Source organism: Antennarius striatus, chromosome 6 (genome assembly GCF_040054535.1).
Source record: "Antennarius striatus isolate MH-2024 chromosome 6, ASM4005453v1, whole genome shotgun sequence".
Taxonomy (NCBI): Eukaryota; Metazoa; Chordata; class Actinopteri; order Lophiiformes; family Antennariidae; genus Antennarius; species Antennarius striatus.
Genome location: NC_090781.1, coordinates 19,992,467 through 20,010,287, shown reverse-complemented (window position 1 = coordinate 20,010,287; position 17,821 = coordinate 19,992,467). Strand labels below are relative to the sequence as shown.

Genomic DNA, 17,821 nt, shown 5'->3' with positions numbered 1-17,821 from the left:
CCGACTATAGCACGGTCTAAGGTTCATAATACTATTTTTTTGTAAATAAATTAGTTACGTCAGAATTTCGGAACAAGTTTTTGTTTGAAGTCTAAAAAGTGTGTTTCCGGGTCAAGAGGACAGCAGCGAGGTACGTCTTGTCATTTAATTTTACAAACATTCCTGTTTCCCCTCTAATCAAGCTGCAATTTTGTATATATGATAACTTCACACCAAAGAAGATCATTTACCAATATCACTCTGTAAGTAAGAACACTCATTATTTTTATGTAAACAAGTAATTTGATATGGAGACTTCCAATGTCCGTAGCTTTAGCATTAGCACATTGGCTAACCGGGTTAGCATGTGGTGAATGATGTGAACGTATATGGCATCCTATCTTCTTACAGACCTAGTAGATCGACGGTCATTTCTGTTAGCTGTACAGTCTTTGGTGTTGTCACGACGCAGTTGAGAATATCTTTGTATTCATCCTAGTGTTTTATATTTTTTTGTAATCTATAATCATCATTTATAGACTTTCAATAGCACCCGGCGTGTTGACGAAATTCCCATATTGACAGCTTGGGTCCCACAGTATTTGTCACATGTCCTGGGTAGCAGAGATCAGTGCGGGGAACACCGCTGAACCTGACACTTACAACCGTCTTCCTTCCCAGACTGTAGTTATGGCAGCCAATGGATCGAGCTGTGAACAGCCCCAGAGACGTGCTGGAGCTAAAGACAAACAGAATGGCCAGTCCGCAGGTTAGTGTTGTTAACCTTCAACTTTATAAATATAAAAGAGAAAAGCAAACAGTTGTCTTTGAAGTACCCATGAAAGTTCAGGTTGCATAACATCTGATGACACTGAATGATAATTATCACTGCATGGCTTGAACGGGTCAGAAGTCCTTCAAACCTCATTCATTTTTAGGGTGCTTTCCATTTATCAACTTGGCCTTAGGTCAAAGCAGATGTGAATGTCACATGTATCATGTATTCAGCTCTGCCAGTTCAACTGGATGTAGATGGATGTGTTACAGTATGTGAGACTGAAAGCAGTGTGGTTTGTTCTCCAGACGCTTCGCTAAGAGAGAGACGACAGAAAGACAAGGAGGAACGCCTGTCTCTGGTGGTATGGAGGAAGCCCATCACCACGTTACATTACTTCCTGCTTGAAACCCTGATCAAGCTAAAGGAGTGGACATTGAAGTAAGAAGTGAAACAGGTTTTTCTGCAATGATTTTATCAGTGTTTTTCTCTTAGTGGGATGTTTGTGTTCGCACATGTGAATGAATTTTGCCCTATTTATCTCGTGACTGTATTTCTCGCCACTTTGTGAAGTCAATAATAGGCTTTTCTTGTGATTTTTATTATGAGGATAAATTAACGCTATAAAGGGATTAAAGGGTTATGAGGAGGAACTGTCTTTGTTTCCAGCCCCGTCCAGTGAAGTTCAGAAAATGCAATACAACATATCACTCTTCTCACTTTGTATCTTTGGAACTTGATTATTAATTTTTTTTATTTATTTTACTCCCTGTCTAGGCTTTGGCAGCAGCGAGGCATAGTGGTCTTAGTTTTGGTGTTGTGTTCTTTGCTTTCCTTCGTCTACTCGACTGAGGGAGCGCACCAACAAGTAAGGCTTGAATAATTTTTTTTCCCAGTGATGTTAATGATCTGTGCCATTGCTCCACCGACAAGATGTTTAAAGGTTAATCACTCTCTCTTAATCTACTCCAAAATTTCCCTGAATGAAATCTCATGTTGAGAGATAGTGCTATGTGTCGTGTTGTCATGTAACCCTTGATCATGCACTCAGTTGGCCAGAAGATTACTGTAGTTTCCAAATTCCTCTGTGCAGTGGCCTGCTAAAGTTCAGTTAAAGTTTTAACCCAGTCTTAACTATTACTCCAACTACATTAATCCCACAATTATGAACTAATATTAAATCCTCTACAGATAATTCAAGTTACATGATATTTCCTGGAAATCTCAATTTAATATTTCTATGAAATTTTTCTCCCTTCAGAAATTCTAAACAAAGCTTTAACCACAGTCATAACTACCACTGTGCTGTCTCCCTTATAAGCTTTTATTGTACTTTCTTCACTGCAGTATGTTGAGTACCTGGAAAAGAAGTTCCTGTGGTGTACCTACTGGGTAGGCCTTGGGATCCTGTCCTCTGTAGGCCTTGGAACTGGTCTGCACACCTTCCTCCTCTATCTGGTAAGAGAACAAGTTTCCCTCATATAATAAAAGTTTAAACATCGCATGTTTGTCTGTTTCCTAGCTTCCAGTGCTGTTTTTCTGACCTCCATGAATTTTTTTCTTCTTTTGTGAAGCATTTATACTACCTCAGTACAAAGTACAGTACAGTACAGTTTAGTACAAAGTAAACATCACCTTAAAAATATGTAGATGATTTTTGTCGGTTTGGAGTAATCATATTTAAATGCACAGATACTGTCCTTATAAGTGACATATTCCACCAACTGTTGAGGAAAAGACTCAAATAAGGTATTTTTTGGGGAGAGGTAATTTAATTCATTCAAATCTGCCTGATTTGTTTGCTTCAATTGCATTTGCATAGATTTGCTTTGAGATGCAAATCTTCCTAGGCAAGGGCCTTTAAATTTTGTTTTACTTAGCAACATTAATAGGCAAAAAGTGGTAATTCAGCTGTCCAGTTATATAAAACAGAAAAAAACATGCTGGACATGTAAATACCCAAGCACACCACATCTATACAGCACCATAATTCAACAGCTAAAAGGTTTCAGAATGATAATGGATAAAAAGAGAAACCAGTAACAATCACTATCTGGTTGACAGTTCTCAGTAAAGGTCAGGGTGTTACACAGACAGTATCACATCCTCTTTTTTCACACGCAAACGAGCAGATATATCCTCCTAGATAACTGGAAAAAGAATTTCTGAAAAGCACACATGTCTTTCTGAGTAGTTGCCAGAGGATGGCGTCATAGTCGCTGTTCATGCTCATCATCTGCATCTTCAGTTCGTTCCATTTTGTCATCCGTCTGTCTTGGCTATAAATAAATTAGTGTAATTCTTGTCCCTGACTCTGTCACTGAGTCATTTGTCCCCATCGTTGCACAATGGGAGAGGATTGCGGTATAAATGAAATGAATCCTGTACTATAGTCCACTTGAGGCTGATGATGTGGCATCTGTTCTGTGGAGCTTGTACAGATGTGGGCCGCCTTTGTCAGCTGTTTCAATTATAATGAAATAATGGGAAAAGATGTATCTGTGACCTCCCTGTTTTACCTCCTTCCAAGAATGCTCCACAGCTGCCCACATGTTTGGGTAATTTGACCATTTTCTACCATCTAGTAGTCTTAACTGTGGCCAGCAGCTGTAATATAATGGCTGTGACATATACTGTGTGTGGCGTGGCTTTACACCCTTGAGTCTCTTGGTGTATCGTAATGCTGAGGCGGAGGGTTGACCTAATCCCATCTCCCCTTCTGTGTGGGGGTGGTATTTTCTATTACTAGGCATAATCGTCTCCCACAAATGGAACAGTCTGGTGTCTGCTAAACAGCTTTCCTGTTTAAGGCAAAAAAATTTACAGTCATCAGGTCTTGACAATTTTTAAATCCACTTCTTGTCTGATAATGTTTGTCTTATGCTGCCAATTGTTGTAAAAACATTATTGGGTACGCATAAATCCAATCGTTATCCTGAAGACACTTCGGATTTTAAAATGTAATTATTTTGTTTTTATATTTCATTTTAAAAGAAGTGTTTTGTTTGTCTGGTTGGCTAAACTCATTTGTTTCACCTTTGGGAAGCTAACGCTACATCTCCTGTTGCCGGTCTAGCGTTGAATATTCTTCACGTTATTTATTGATGATGTGAGATCAGTTTCTTGGATTTGCTCTTGAAAAGAAATGCATTTGGACTAAAGAGTCCAACATGTTAAAAATGTAATTTAGTTTACTTGTCAGCTTCCAGTTCTTCTGGTCTTCTTCAATTCTTGCATCTGCATTTTATTGTAAACCTTTCTAACCCTGACATTCTTCTGGAGCTGCTGCCTCCTATTAGTTTCCATTCTAAATAAGCTTGAACTGCTTTATCCTTCCTCTCCTATGTCATAAAGCCACGAGTATTCTTCAGAACGACCTCACAATTGCTGGTAATCTGGGGTTTCGATGTTTAGGGAAGCAACATACTTCTCTGATGAGACTGGTATTATCCACAGAAAAGTGGATGACACAAAAGTGAGTGACACATTCGGTCAAGCCTGATGTGACTCCCAGCGCATATCCTGATCCTCTAAATCCACAGCATCCTTAATATCCTGTGAACAGTTCTGAAGAATAAAAGTTTTTTTTTCCCTAGTTGACCCCGCCCTCTGCTCAGGAGACCATTTCCTCTTTTCCTTATCATTAACCTTAACCTTAACTGCTAACAGCTTAGTGTTGATGTCGACCAAAGATAGAAATTCAGGTAACATTTGAATGATCAATAATAGTTTTACCGGTGGTTAATTTGTTAGTTTACCTCAAACCTTAAGAATCAATGGATTGCCCCATGGAGTGGATGACATCATTGTGCTCATGGGAAAGGGGATTCACACCTCAGGATGATCTAATAATTCATCATCAAGTTTCTGGATGTGAGTGCCATGTATACAAGTGCTGAGTTTTAGTCATTTAAGCAGGGTGAGGTAAGAGAAAAAAAATCCTCATACATAATTTATAATTTCAGTTTTATGTTTAATTTTATTTAATTTAACCTCAACAGCAAAAAATATTTACAAAACTTCAGGTTTGATTTCCATTAAATTTCTGTTCTCTTTGGTGTCACACAGAAATGACACCCAAATATTTCTTTTTCAGCGATACACAGTTCAAAAGGTCAATGAAACAATTTCAGACTAATTTGCATTGCTCATACATTCCGTGAAGGGAATGACCAATTTAAATGACTTAAATGACCCTCTGCCCTTCCTGCTTCCCCACTCCCATAAGACTCTATGAACAAAAAATACATATACTGTATATATATATTATATTCAGTATATATAAAATTCCAATATTATTCCCATCCAACACTTTTGTGTCGTTCTGCATCTTCATGGATCCATAAACTTTTATTTGTGTTTATTTTCATGACTTCTTGCTGAATATTTACGTCACATATTTCATTAATCCTCTGATTTTTTAGTGCACAAAGGAGTTGAGTTCAGGGCCATCGTATCATTGGCCTGTCAGCATTTGATGGAAGTATTTCTGGTTTGCATTGACTTGTAGCATCACGAACAAAATGCTGCGAGCGAGGTCCTCTGCGGTTGAAACAGGCTGTGTTTTGTAAAGCCTCCTGTGTGCTCATAAAGCAGAACAGGGCGGAGAGCTGCTGTGAGGCGGCTGCTGCAGTCAACACAGACTAATTGTGCGCTGTCAGTCTACTGTCAGTGTTTTCTGTCTCACCTTAAAGAGGCATAATGGAGTAGCTGTGTTGTAGTTACAGGTGGGCCAACCGCCACTGAGGCCAGGTGGCTCAGCTCGAACCAGATAGCTGCACAATGATAAATGATGACACGCATGCCTGACAGAGAGGCTGTGACTCAGGGGCGGCCGCTGTGAGTCCGGACCTGTGGGCACATTAGCAGATGAGCTTTGACAAACAATAGCTCACATTTAAGAAAAATACATGCAGAGGCCTGTGCAAAATAATTATCCCTAGTTGTTCATGATTCCATTGTTGCTAAATGTTTGTAAATTACAGTGTTAGAAACGTCTCTAGTGTCTTTTGTCTTGTAGGGAAAATACATAAAGCTTGATATAAGGAACAGAAGCGCCGGGTAGACAAACGTCCTCTGAAGTGTATGAAAATATAAAAAAAACAACCATCGTATTTCAACAGCAGCGCAAATTACAGCCTCAAAGATGAGTCAGCACCTCCCTGTGAGAGTTTCAACAAACCCCGAGCATAATAACCGTCACGAGGGAGAGTTTATTGAAGGATTGTTCTGTTGGTGTTAACTCAGATTCACTAATAGACTGATGACTGAGTGGAAGGGAGACGCCTGCTGCTGTCAGGAAAATTAGAGATGTTGAGACATGACACTAGTAATTTGTATTTTTAGAGCATTTTACTACATGTCCAACTTGGGCCGGACAATGGGATTCCGTATGCATGTCTCTGTTTCTGTCTATTGGTTTCCAGTTCAGTAAATCAGCTTCTCTTCTCCACCTGACCCCCTCCTCTCTTAGGGCCCTCACATAGCATCGGTGACGTTGGCAGCATACGAGTGCAGCTCCACAGATTTCCCAGAGCCTCCTTACCCGGACCAGATCGTTTGTCCCCAGGGCGGAGGGCTGGAGGGGAGCGTCTCCCTCTTCTCCATCATGTCAAAGGTCCGCCTGGAGGCCTGCATGTGGGTGAGTAGCAGTGTGATTACAGAGACAAGAAGAGTGTGTAGTCGATTCAAAAGAAAAAACCGCGCCGTGAATAGCTGCCAGTGTGTGAAGGTGGGGAACTGAATAAGCAAGCGCTGACATGGAACATTTTGAATTGCGTCGTTGTAGGGGGCCGGTACGGCCATCGGAGAGCTGCCGCCCTACTTCATGGCCAGAGCCGCTCGTCAGTCGGGGGCTGATCCAGACGACGAGGACTACGAGGAGTTTGAGGAGATGCTGGAGCAGGCCGAGGGGGCTCAGGTCAGAGTCGGTGACGCCACAACTTTATTTGAGCGTCTTTCATCACGTCGATCATTGAACAAAGTTCTGAAGAATTCATGCATGAAAAAGAGAAGAAATGGGTTGAAAATTCCCAAATTAAACCTAAAACTTCCTTAAATTTTGATTGTCTTACTCATCAAGTATTCTAATTATTCTCATTATCGTAGTCATTGGATAATAAGTATTGTTGCTTTATTAAAGAGCCACAATGTGTTGACACAGTAGACAGGTATGACACAACAGATAGCTCAATGTTTAAAAAAAACAACCTATTGACAGGTGTCATGTTACTAAAGATGTTTCCACCTGTATTAATCTGCTCAGTATGATGAAATGATCGTATCTGATACGACCTCAAATTCACACAGCTGACCAGTCATTGGTCTTAAAGTGTCATGTGACTTCAGTGAAACCCCTCCCTCCTTCCTCTTCCAGTAAATGTGTGTGTTTATGGGTGAGTCACCCTGAGCACAGCTCCCCCTTTAATCATCCCTCCGGCTTCACTCTCTCTGCCCCCCCCCCCCCACACACACACACACCTCCCCCCCGCTTGCCTCTTTTCAGTGGCCTCTAATTTGAATGACAGCTCTGTCAGGAATAGATCACATGACTTCAGACGGCTTAGACCAGATGCTGAGTCAGCAGAGCAGACATTCAGAGTAATAGAGCGAGCATTGTCTTCATCACTTGTTCTCACTTCACCGGTCCTCAGCTGAATAAACCGCGGAGGCCGCCTCACCCGATGCCTTTCATTACACTGTTTTCAGGATGGGTCCACACCTGTCACCCCTCACGTGGGGGCAATGGAAGCAGCTATGAGGAATAAATGACACACACACCCTACAAAAGTCTGAATTTACAAAATGCCTCACTGATATTTGGGGGGGGAAATTACAAAGCTACAAACAAATTGGGTTTTAAAGTGAAAACTAATGTAAATTTAAATTATACTGAAGAAACCAACATTCAAATGACTAATAGTTGACATTGATGCAATTCAAGCTTTTTAAGCTGCTTCACTGCCCATTGTACCACACACACACACACACACACACACACACCACCAGGATGTAGGAAGGATCAAAAGGTCCTGGCTGTTTTTGTACCATCACGGTTCACTTATCATTGGAACAGTCATCAAAAGGAATAAAAGAGTAAATTCCCTCCTCAGAAATGGCAGATATCGGACCACAGGGAGCTCAGCCAGGGTCTCTTCTTTTATTTGATTAAAAGCACAAATCTGGGGCCAATTAGTCTGAAAAGATGCCCACATATGTGGCAGGAGACATACGTCCACATATCTGCTCTCTTGAACACAAAAACGTTTCTGTCCATAACTTCATCATTTGTTACAAGACGTCACGAAACGTCCTTTAGGATAGCTTGGTGACGTTTTTTACCTCAGAGGTTAACTTTACTGTGATACCCTGATGTTCCATGAGACCACCCCCCCCCCCATTATTCAAGACATATAATCACACCTTTTTGAACACTGAAGAGGTGATGCTGATTCTAAAGTGTCTGTGTCACCATCAGTTCTTGAAGTACTGCAGGCAGCCCCCAAAACTTTTAGGTTTAGCTGATACCTGAGATGGTTAAGGAATTCATTCATTCCTAACAGTTGTAATGTGCATTTAAATAATTATTTAAAAACTGTTCACAGGACTTTGTCACCAGAGCAAAGCTTGGAGTCCAGCATATGGTGCAGAAAGTTGGCTTCTTTGGGATCTTGGCGTGTGCTTCTGTGAGTTTACCCATTTCTTAGTTTGTTTAAATGCCCCTTTAATTTTTTTCCTTATTTTAAAACATACTTTAGATGGATGCAAAGTCATTTTATATTTTCTGCCGTGTGTGTTCCAGATCCCTAATCCCCTCTTCGACCTGGCTGGAATAACTTGTGGTCACTTTCTGGTTCCTTTTTGGACCTTCTTTGGAGCGACTCTGATCGGGAAAGCCATCGTCAAGATGCACATACAGGTAGTTAGAAACTAAACAGTTCACCTCAGACCACATCATTCCATCACATATTTTTCCCAAACCATAAAGGCACATTCCCTACTTGTAGCATCTTGGCTTCCATTATGACTCATGTTTTCTTCCATATCTTGATCTTCTGGCCGCATTGAAATAATACAGTACATTTCAGAAAAATGTGTCTTCAAAAATAAAGCGTTGGCATTCTGACTGATTCATCATGAACAATCTACATGTAACCTTTAAATATGTGGGAGAGCTGGGATCAAACGAGAACGCTGAGATCACCAACTGGAGACTGTGAGAACTCTCTCCCCGACTGCTCTGGTTCTTTGGGGAATCCTTATTTATGTTTTTGCTTTGAAATTAATCCAGACCACATAAACGTGCACCAGACCAAAGGAGGGAAGTTTTTTTTAAGAGTTTGGATTTCTTTAAAAAATCAACTGGATCAAAAACGTGATAATTACGGAGCGCATTGTTGAGTCTGCTGCTCCAGTGACTAATATAAGGCGATGCTCGGGGAGGCCGTCTGTTACCGTGGGTGAGTCGCTGTTAACAAACTAAACGTGTCCATCTTGGTGGTACTGACCGGTGATCTCACTCGGAGACCTCTCAGACTAAAGGGGGCTAGCAGTCAGCAGGGGGGCCGCTGGCAGATGTTGAGTGGACATGGGAGGATAGATGTGAGAGAAGGAAACCGAGCAGACGGTAAGAGGCTGCTCTCCTTTGTACCTTTTAAACCTGCTAAACTTCACGTGTCACATCCTGTCTGATTTTGTCTGGGGGGGCCATGTGTGTCATGCTGTTTAAAGCTGATCAGTTTCATGACCGGAGAAGAATATTATTGCGGTTTTGGCCCCCCGCTTTGGCACATTGCAAACCACACAAAGCCCCTTGCAGCCCAAATGTGAGCGTCCATTCAGGTTAGAGTTTTGTAATTAGTTGTGAAGCCGGGCAGATGTGGGCTCAGTTTCCCACACCAGCATCAGTAAAGTGTTTTCTGATTATCCTGATTAATTTTTTTATTGTTTTCTCTTTTAAATACCATAAAACAACATTTCATAACATTGTGTGTATTTTCTTGTGCACGTCTGCATTTGAACAACAGGACTTTAAAGCTTCTGAATATCTCCCGTGTTTTCCTACAGAAACTATTTGTCATCATCACCTTCAGCAAGCACATAGTGGAGCAAATGGTGTCTCTCATCGGGTAAGTATCGCATCGTGTGCATCAATCAGGTGAAGTCATGTTCTTTGTGGTCGCCGACGCATAAACATTTTCAGATGCATTCAGACGACGATGATGAAACGTACGTGCATTCGGCATTTTTCCTCACAAAGATCAACCTCCTCCAAAACGCAATGCAATCTTTGCAGCATTGGTGGTCGGGCACAGGAGGTCCCGTCCGGATATGTTGCTCTGACTCATCAAAATCAGCTTTGACTCTTGAGAGAATTCCCCCCCCCGAGAGGCCGGAGACGCAATCAAAAACATGAAAAGATTCCTGTGGCAAAGTCTGGCATGAGTTAATGCAGCATATAGGACTCATTGGTAATACCCTGGTTAACAGAAGATTTTAGACAGTTTAATTATTGTAAAATTTTAATTTAAAAAAACAAACAATATCATAAAATTTTAAACTAGACAAAAAAGAAAATTAAATTCATGGCTAGGAAACATGTCCAAAGCTTCTTATTTTTACTTATTTCGTAAGTGATTAAATGATCACTGACACGTATGTATAATTTGAAGTCAGTTAAGAAAGAAAAACAATGTAAAATCTCTTTTCTTTCCCATGAGGTGCAGCTGCCTCTTGGTGACTCGCGGTGATGAGATCAAGCAGGGCTTCAGTGCTGATGCAGGAAGTTTTCTGCCAGTTGTTTTGTGTGTATTCTTGTGTGCTTGCATGTTAACTTTGAGAGATAACAAGAATGACTCAGTCTAAACTTGTTTGGTTCGTTTGAAATCAGCAATTACCAACTTCCCTTTTGGTGTTGGTTCATGAATCTCCGTCTCAGAATCAAGTCTAGACTCCATGTTTATGTCCATGTTCGGGGGGTGGGGGGGTTAATTTATCCTGAGTGTCCATAGCCTGCATGTGTAGTTTTCTCTTCATTGTAATGAGATATAAAGATCTCTGCAACAAATCACAAAACTTCATCGGCATCTCCTTGAGACATGACTTGATAAAACACCAATCATTATGATTGCCCCCTCCCCACCCCACACTGAGCTTATCCTCACTGCCTAATAAGGACATGATCACGCCCTGATTAGATATCTTTCCACCCAGAAAGCAGCAATGGTGGTAAAGGTGATGACATCATGTCGACTCACTTCCTGGTTGAAGGGGCTGACACAGACTCCTATAGAGAGCTGTTGTATAAAAGGAGGGCTGAGAAGCTGCTGCTTTCATTCCTCCCTGCTGCCTGCTGCTGCTCACAGCTCCAGGTAGAGGAGGAGGAAGAAGAAGCTCCAGTCTAGGGCCTTCATGTAGGGACGGGGCCTTCAGCAGCTGCTGTAGGTGATGCTGGTGGATCAGGGAAGGACCTCTGGGAGTGTGAACTGTCTCCTATAGGGAATAAGGTTAAACTTTCTAAAGGGTAAGTGAATCTATGTTCTCCTTGTTGTTTCTTTTCTCCCATGTTCTGTGTGGCCGTATGCGGTGCCAGGTCTGTGCCCAAAGTGGGACCATTGCTCCAGAAGCCCTTCAGTCAGTACCTAGAAGCCCAGAGGAACAAGCTGCATCACGCTGGGGGGAGCGCACCAGCAGTAAGAACACTTTTTATTTGACCATATTCTACTTAGTATTTAACTATTGAACTGTACATAATATCAAAGACTTAATCTTTATACACAGAAAATATTTTATCACATTAGGCCCAGATGTCTAGAAATCCAGGCAACAGAAAGAAAAGTAGAAAAGTATCAAAAGTGGGAGAATCTTTTGTTGGATCCAAGTTGATGCTTCATATACTTATGCCAGTTACAATTTTGTTTTTAAGATATTCACAGGAAAGTCTAATCCTCTGCTCTCTGGTGACAGATTTCACTGACATATTGCTCCTTTTTCCTACCTCCATGAAGTATGTTTGATATTTGTGAACTAGTTTCTCATTTTTCAACCTATATATTTCTGATTAGCTAGTATGAGAAGTTTTTGTCAGTCAAGCTGTAATTTTAAATTTATAATACATTTTAAGACAAATTAGAATTTTTTTCCCCCCCAAACTTGTCCTGCTGTTAAATGTGCAGGATGATATCAACAAAGAAACACACACATTTATTTGTCCTACTTCTATCAGTGCTCATCAACTAATATTAATATGCCTGTGATTAACATCTGCATCCTTTTTTTTTTTTTTAGGATGAGAACTGGCTGTCGTGGGTGTTTGAGAAGGTGGTGCTGGTGATGGTCGCCTACTTCGTTATCTCCATCGTCAACTCGATGGCTCAGAGCTACGCCAAGCGCCTCCAGCAGCAAAGGCACTCGGAAGAGAAGACAAAGTGATGAGGAGTCAAAGCCCGTACAAACACTGAAGTGACTGTTTCTGCTGCTGCTGGGGGGGGGGGGGTCCACCACTCGGCCCCACCACTCGGCCCCGGCACTGATGAACCTCATCCCCCCCATCTATTTTCAGAGGCTGAACTAAAAGAAAAAAACAGGCACTGCCAGTGGTTTGCCGTTCATCTCTTCAGGTTTTGTAATTCCTCCTCTCATCTCACTCTTTATGCGTTTGTAGTGCGACTGGTTCTCCGGCTGAACCCGACATGTTACTTAATGTAAATGTAACCCATTCATTGACCTCAGAAGTTTAAGCTGCAATCTGGTGACGGCCGCGTTACGAGTGGCACCCACCAGATGCTACGCCTTATGCAAGACGGGAAGGTCCGACTTCCTTTGAATATAAATCTTAACTTACAAACTTGATTTTTTTTTATTTAATTTTTGTAACATTTCTGTTCGGATGGTTCTCGACTTGTTTGTACAGTGTGTTGCCAAGTTAACTGCTGTGGATGGTCTATTTTTTTTCAGGGTTTAATTTAAAATCATTCTTTCGTCCTGTTTAACAGTAAGACCACTTCGTCTTTTTTTGTTTCTGGAATTGTCCATTTAAAATGGTGAAAAAAAGCAATAGATTTAAATCCGTGTGGTGTTGGTTTGCACATTGTGTAAATATCTTAATATCTTTTTTTTTTTGCTCGGATGTATTTCTATTTTACTGGTCTGTGTGGACAAGAATCAACTTGAACCAAAAGAAAAAAAAAGAAAAGGTGACATCATTTGTAAAGTAACATTGTACTCAGCTAAGTAGTCTCATTTCTACTCTGTAAATTTACGTTGAATTTAGGATCAGATCATATATAAATCATGTAAATCAAGGCACTTGTACACAAGACTGAGTCTGTCATTTTTATTTAATTCTCTCATAGGAACATTATCTTGATTTTTCTTAATGTCTAAAGAACTTATTCTTTTTTAACCATCACAATGGCGCTATTAACATTCTTTTAGAAATGATCATCTTTAAGGTAAGTGAACAGTGCAGTGCTCATTTTTTACTATAATTTCACTGTCCTTTTATAATTACAGCTGAATTTGCCTGCATGTCTGTTCATGGTCTGTTTTTGGATTTCATAATTTTACGTTGATCCGTGTTTGGGATAAGCCCGACTGGAATCCTGCCTGGGCGGATTCTAGATAGACTTGAGCCTTCCATCAATTGTCTCGCCTTCAAACAACTTTCCCATTCCATCAGCTAGCTTATCAGACTGGTGTTGGCTGTTAAATCGTCACGGCAACAGCGGTCTGTAAGCTGGTTGAAGGTGTTGGTCTGCAACATTTATGGATACAACTCTTTATTGACACTGTTTGCTGATCATTCCAGACCTGCAACTACAATGATGTAAAGTCAAAAATAAATGAATTTAAAAATATTGATGCCTTTGGTTGATTTTTTTTGTTGCTATTCTTCATTTGGTTGATCACGTGAGGTCCATTTCGAAGCTACTCTTTAAAGACTTCTCATTTATTATCTGAAGAGCCACCAGATAAAACATTTGACCCCCAAATACAAGCTGCTAACAATCAGAAATAAATCTCAAAGTTGTGCTCATGACAGCGAAAGACAGTTCACATCATTCCTGGTCTACATTCACAATTGGAGCAAAGACTCCTCCAGCCTACGGTTGATCCATACACACAATTTGTTTTTGATGGTAGTTTTCAATCTCCCGACAAACACACCACACTCCAAATATCCCAATTTGAATAGTTTTCCAGAGAGTTAAATAAAATTGCAAGCACCAAAACTAGCAACTTTTTATATTAAAATAAAAATGCTGACCATTTTTTAAGTTATGCCTTGGACAAAAATGTCTACAGGCTCCCCGCATCAGATGCTGAGAGGATTATAGTAATTAAATAAATACCTTTCACTAAAGGAATGTCCTGTTATTTACATTATAATTAAATCTTAATGGTTTTCTAACACCAGTGATGTTTCATCGTCCCACTTCTAGCCCAGCTGACTGTAGCTGGAAATGACTTGCTCAAGAGATGTGAAACTGTCCAGGAAGTCCTCCTCTGAGATCCCAAACTTCACATACTGATGGAGGTAGGCCCTGGAACAGGAAAACATGAAGGAAAAATAAATTTAAGGATCTGACATTTGAAGCAGTTGGAACCAAATCCTCCTTCATAAACCTAAAGGTATGGGGATAAATTTACCCTGCATCTGTATTAGGAAAAAAAACTGCTACTTTGCACAAATGTGAAACTGTTTGGACCCATTTGTTCCTAACGGTGATATTTACGCCTGGGTCTGACTCACCTGGACGCAAACATGTTCCAGGCTTTTCCCACCATGTTATCGAGAGGTCTGAGCAGAGCCTGGCTGTTACTAACCAACGTGGCAGACTTTTCGTATTTATTAAAAGGAACTTCAGATTTCCACGAGCTGAAAGCTTCTTCTGACGGGAGCCAGGAGGTGTAGAGGGTCGGGTCCAAGAAGCCACCTGCGGACAGGACATAAATCACTTCTGTTGGTCTGAGAGCACATGTTGAAAATATTAAAAATTATTTTTTATGATACACATCATTTTCATCACTGTCTGGATTTATCTGGCAGTGAATTCTGTATTCACAAAAATCCAATCATCCCCTTCAACAAATTAAACCCAAATCCAGATTCCTGCGAGATATGTGCCAATTAAAAAAAGGATGGAAAAATGTAATTGGCAAAAGGAGTGAAAAAACTTTTTTTTGTACTTTCAATGAAAATTTAAAAAAAAAACTACAACCCATCACAACCACTGCAGATTGAAATGACTTCCCTCAAACACACTCAACCCTTTTTTCATCCTGCAATAAAAAAAAAAAAACCCAACAGAAATTATCCTATGAAATGTGACCCTAATGATAATAATTTCAAACTCTGCCTCTAGAATTTGGGATTATAAATTTTTCAAACATTAAACCACACATCTCTGACCTATGTCCGCGCTGAACACGTCTTTCCCTCTCAGTATGAGCAGGTTGGCCAGAGAGGTGTTGAAGCTGGGTCCCGTGAGGCTCCGGGTCCTGTCCGATCCAGAGGGAAGACGCACCTGCCAGTCTATACCTGAGGCAGAACCAACAGCAGGAACCCTCAGAGGTGAGTCATTTTACTTTCACACACACACACACACACGTTACTGCAGACGTGCCTTCCTCCATCTTGCTGTTGGAGATGAGCATCTGTCTCAAGTGTTTGAGGAGGCCCGGCCAGCTGAAGGTGCTGTAGTCCATGGAGGCACTGGACATCTGGGGAATGGTGCATATGCTGAGCAGCTTGTACTCCGGGTGGCAAGCAAGGGCGCTCACTAAATCACCTGATAGGCAATGAGAACGATGCTACGGTTATCTTGCATCGGATCAAACCTGCTGAGTGTCTCTGGTCTTTCTTACCCAGAGGATTTCTGCTGTGGGTTCCACCCGAGTAGGCAGTGAGCGCCGGCTGCAGGACGCTGCCGAGCTGGTGGGCGATGACTCTGTTGACGTCCCTGAAGGAGATGTGTTTGATGTTGAGCAGCTTGCTGCAAATCCTGTGCACGGTGTCGTTCTCATGCACCACGATGGCGTCCGATAGCTGGTAGAGATGAGCCAGCGTCAGCACCGAGTTGTAATTCTGGACGATCACCTGAAAAGGACGAGTGGGGGAAGCCACATTAAATAACACAACGCTTGACGTTAAAAACCAACCACACACTCTTTACCTCTCCAGTCCCGTACGGCCAGGTGAGGTGGTTGAGGATGAAGGACTTAGGGTAGATGTCTCGGAGACACTGGGTCACATAGGTTCCGACCCCGGAGCCCGTTCCACCAGCGACGCTCATCATGGCCATGAGCCCGGCCAGCCGATCACAGCGCTCCACCTCTTGCCTCACCAGCTCTTCCACCACCTCTCTGTGATGGGGGCCGTGGACACAGAACCTGGTGAAACAGCAGGAGCACAACAACCCAAGTTTGGACAGATTCAACAGGATGCTTGGGGTGACTAGATGTTTCCTCTCGTGATGCTTTTGCTGGCCTCACCCATTGGCCCAGTTGTTCCCAGAGCCCTGCTTCTGGCTGAAGTGTGAAGCTTCTCCATACCTCCACCTGCCGGACTTTGCGGCCCTGGTGAGGCTCTGGTTGATCACTTTGGGCTCCATGTCAACCAGCACCGCCCTGGCGACGAGGTCTGGACCACGAAACACGCGTGACAGTCAGCAGGTGAGCGGCGGAGCGACGTGGAACTCATTCACCGCAGAGCAGCGTCTTACCTCCGTGTGCCGTCCGACGGAAGAACCGCTCCCAGCTGCCTCTGCTGTACAGCTCCTGTCCGCCCGCAGCATCGCTGCAGATCATGTCGAAGAGCTCCGGACCCACCTGGTTCCCGCACTGACCGAGCTGCACCGTCACCACGGACATTGTTCACAAAACAAAAGTATTCCTGTCAGGGGGTGAAGCCCCGCCGTCAACTCAGGCTGTTAGGAACAGAGTTCTTCCAGGTCCATGTTTGTTTGAGGTTTGAACGCGGTGCTCCCATCATCTACTTCCGCCGCCATAAATTAGAACGGCATTTCCGGCTCCGAAACTTCAAAATAAAACTCTCATTCACAACTACAATAAGTAATGCTACCACTACTACTACTATTACTACTACTGCTACTATTACTACTACTACTGCTACTATTACTACTACTACTACTATAACTACTACTACTACTACAATTATTATCACTACTACTACTAATACTACTATTACCACTATTACTACTACTACTACTATAGTAGTGGTAGTAGAATAGTAGTAGTAGTAGTAGAAGTATTGGTAGTCCTAGTACTACTACTACTAGTAGTAGTAGTAATAGTAGTAATAGTACTACTATTACCACTGCCACTACTAGTACTAGAGTAATAGAAGTGATAGTAGTAATAGTAGTACTATTGCTACTTGTACTACTACTCCTACTACTCCTACTACTACTTATTATTATTATATTATTATTATTAATATTATTATTGTTATTGTTGTTGTTGTTGTTGTTGCTGTTGCTATTATTGTCGTTGTTATTATTATTATCATTACCTTTATCAAGGCGGGACTTTATGACCGAAGTCATCTATATTTAGAGGCTTGGGTATCACTTTGTGTATTTTTAAATGGATCTAAATGAAAATCTGAATTTACAATTATAAATAAATCTCCACAGACAGCAGAATGCTCTATAAGGTACAGCAACATTCGTTCGTTTTTGTGTAAGGCCTGATTTATTCTAAGGGAATTTTGGAGACTTGGCGAGAATGTACTCTACAGAAATTGTTGAAGTTATATAGTAATCCTACTTTGAGTCGTGGTAGTACAATGGAAGTAATGGTATTGTACCACTACAGTATTCCTGTAGTAGTATTTGTATCGGTGCTTTTTGAACCTTTTCCTATTCCTGAGCTCAATAGTTCAGACAGAAATCAGTATTTTATTTTTAATCTATTTCCATTTATTGTGATATTTATCTTATTCATAATGAGTCTCATATTGTGAAATGTTGCTATGAACAACAACAAAATGTTGCTTAATGTCTGAGATGTGAAGCGCGCAAGCCGCTGATGTTTCTGTGACTA

The 17,821-nt window shown here is 41.5% G+C and overlaps 2 protein-coding genes across 3 annotated transcripts; one reads left to right on the top strand and one right to left on the bottom strand.

The window, feature by feature from the left end:
* The first annotated feature begins 110 nt into the window (after positions 1 to 110).
* Positions 111 to 13,067, top strand: vmp1 (vacuole membrane protein 1). 2 transcript variants are annotated; one of them, XM_068318202.1, is made up of 12 exons: positions 111 to 130; positions 661 to 748; positions 1,063 to 1,195; positions 1,532 to 1,622; positions 2,102 to 2,212; positions 6,228 to 6,395; positions 6,543 to 6,674; positions 8,359 to 8,439; positions 8,556 to 8,672; positions 9,821 to 9,882; positions 11,346 to 11,445; positions 12,041 to 13,066. In XM_068318202.1, the coding sequence occupies exons 2-12, from the start codon at positions 670 to 672 to the stop codon at positions 12,182 to 12,184; spliced, it is 1,218 nt and encodes a 405-aa protein (XP_068174303.1). In that variant the 5' UTR covers positions 111 to 130; positions 661 to 669; the 3' UTR covers positions 12,185 to 13,066. The 2 variants fall into 2 exon arrangements, with proteins under 2 accessions (XP_068174303.1, XP_068174304.1); XM_068318203.1 differs by lacking the exon at positions 111 to 130 and adding an exon at positions 190 to 242 and having other exon boundaries at positions 12,041 to 13,067.
* A 23-nt stretch (positions 13,068 to 13,090) lies between these two features.
* tubd1 (tubulin, delta 1) lies at positions 13,091 to 16,740 on the bottom strand. Its single transcript, XM_068318201.1, has 8 exons — positions 16,480 to 16,740; positions 16,250 to 16,397; positions 15,931 to 16,147; positions 15,623 to 15,854; positions 15,382 to 15,546; positions 15,168 to 15,296; positions 14,508 to 14,691; positions 13,091 to 14,298 (listed from the first exon to the last, which is right to left on the bottom strand). The coding sequence occupies exons 1-8, from the start codon at positions 16,625 to 16,627 to the stop codon at positions 14,193 to 14,195; spliced, it is 1,329 nt and encodes a 442-aa protein (XP_068174302.1). The 5' UTR covers positions 16,628 to 16,740; the 3' UTR covers positions 13,091 to 14,192.
* Positions 16,741 to 17,821: the final 1,081 nt, after the last annotated feature.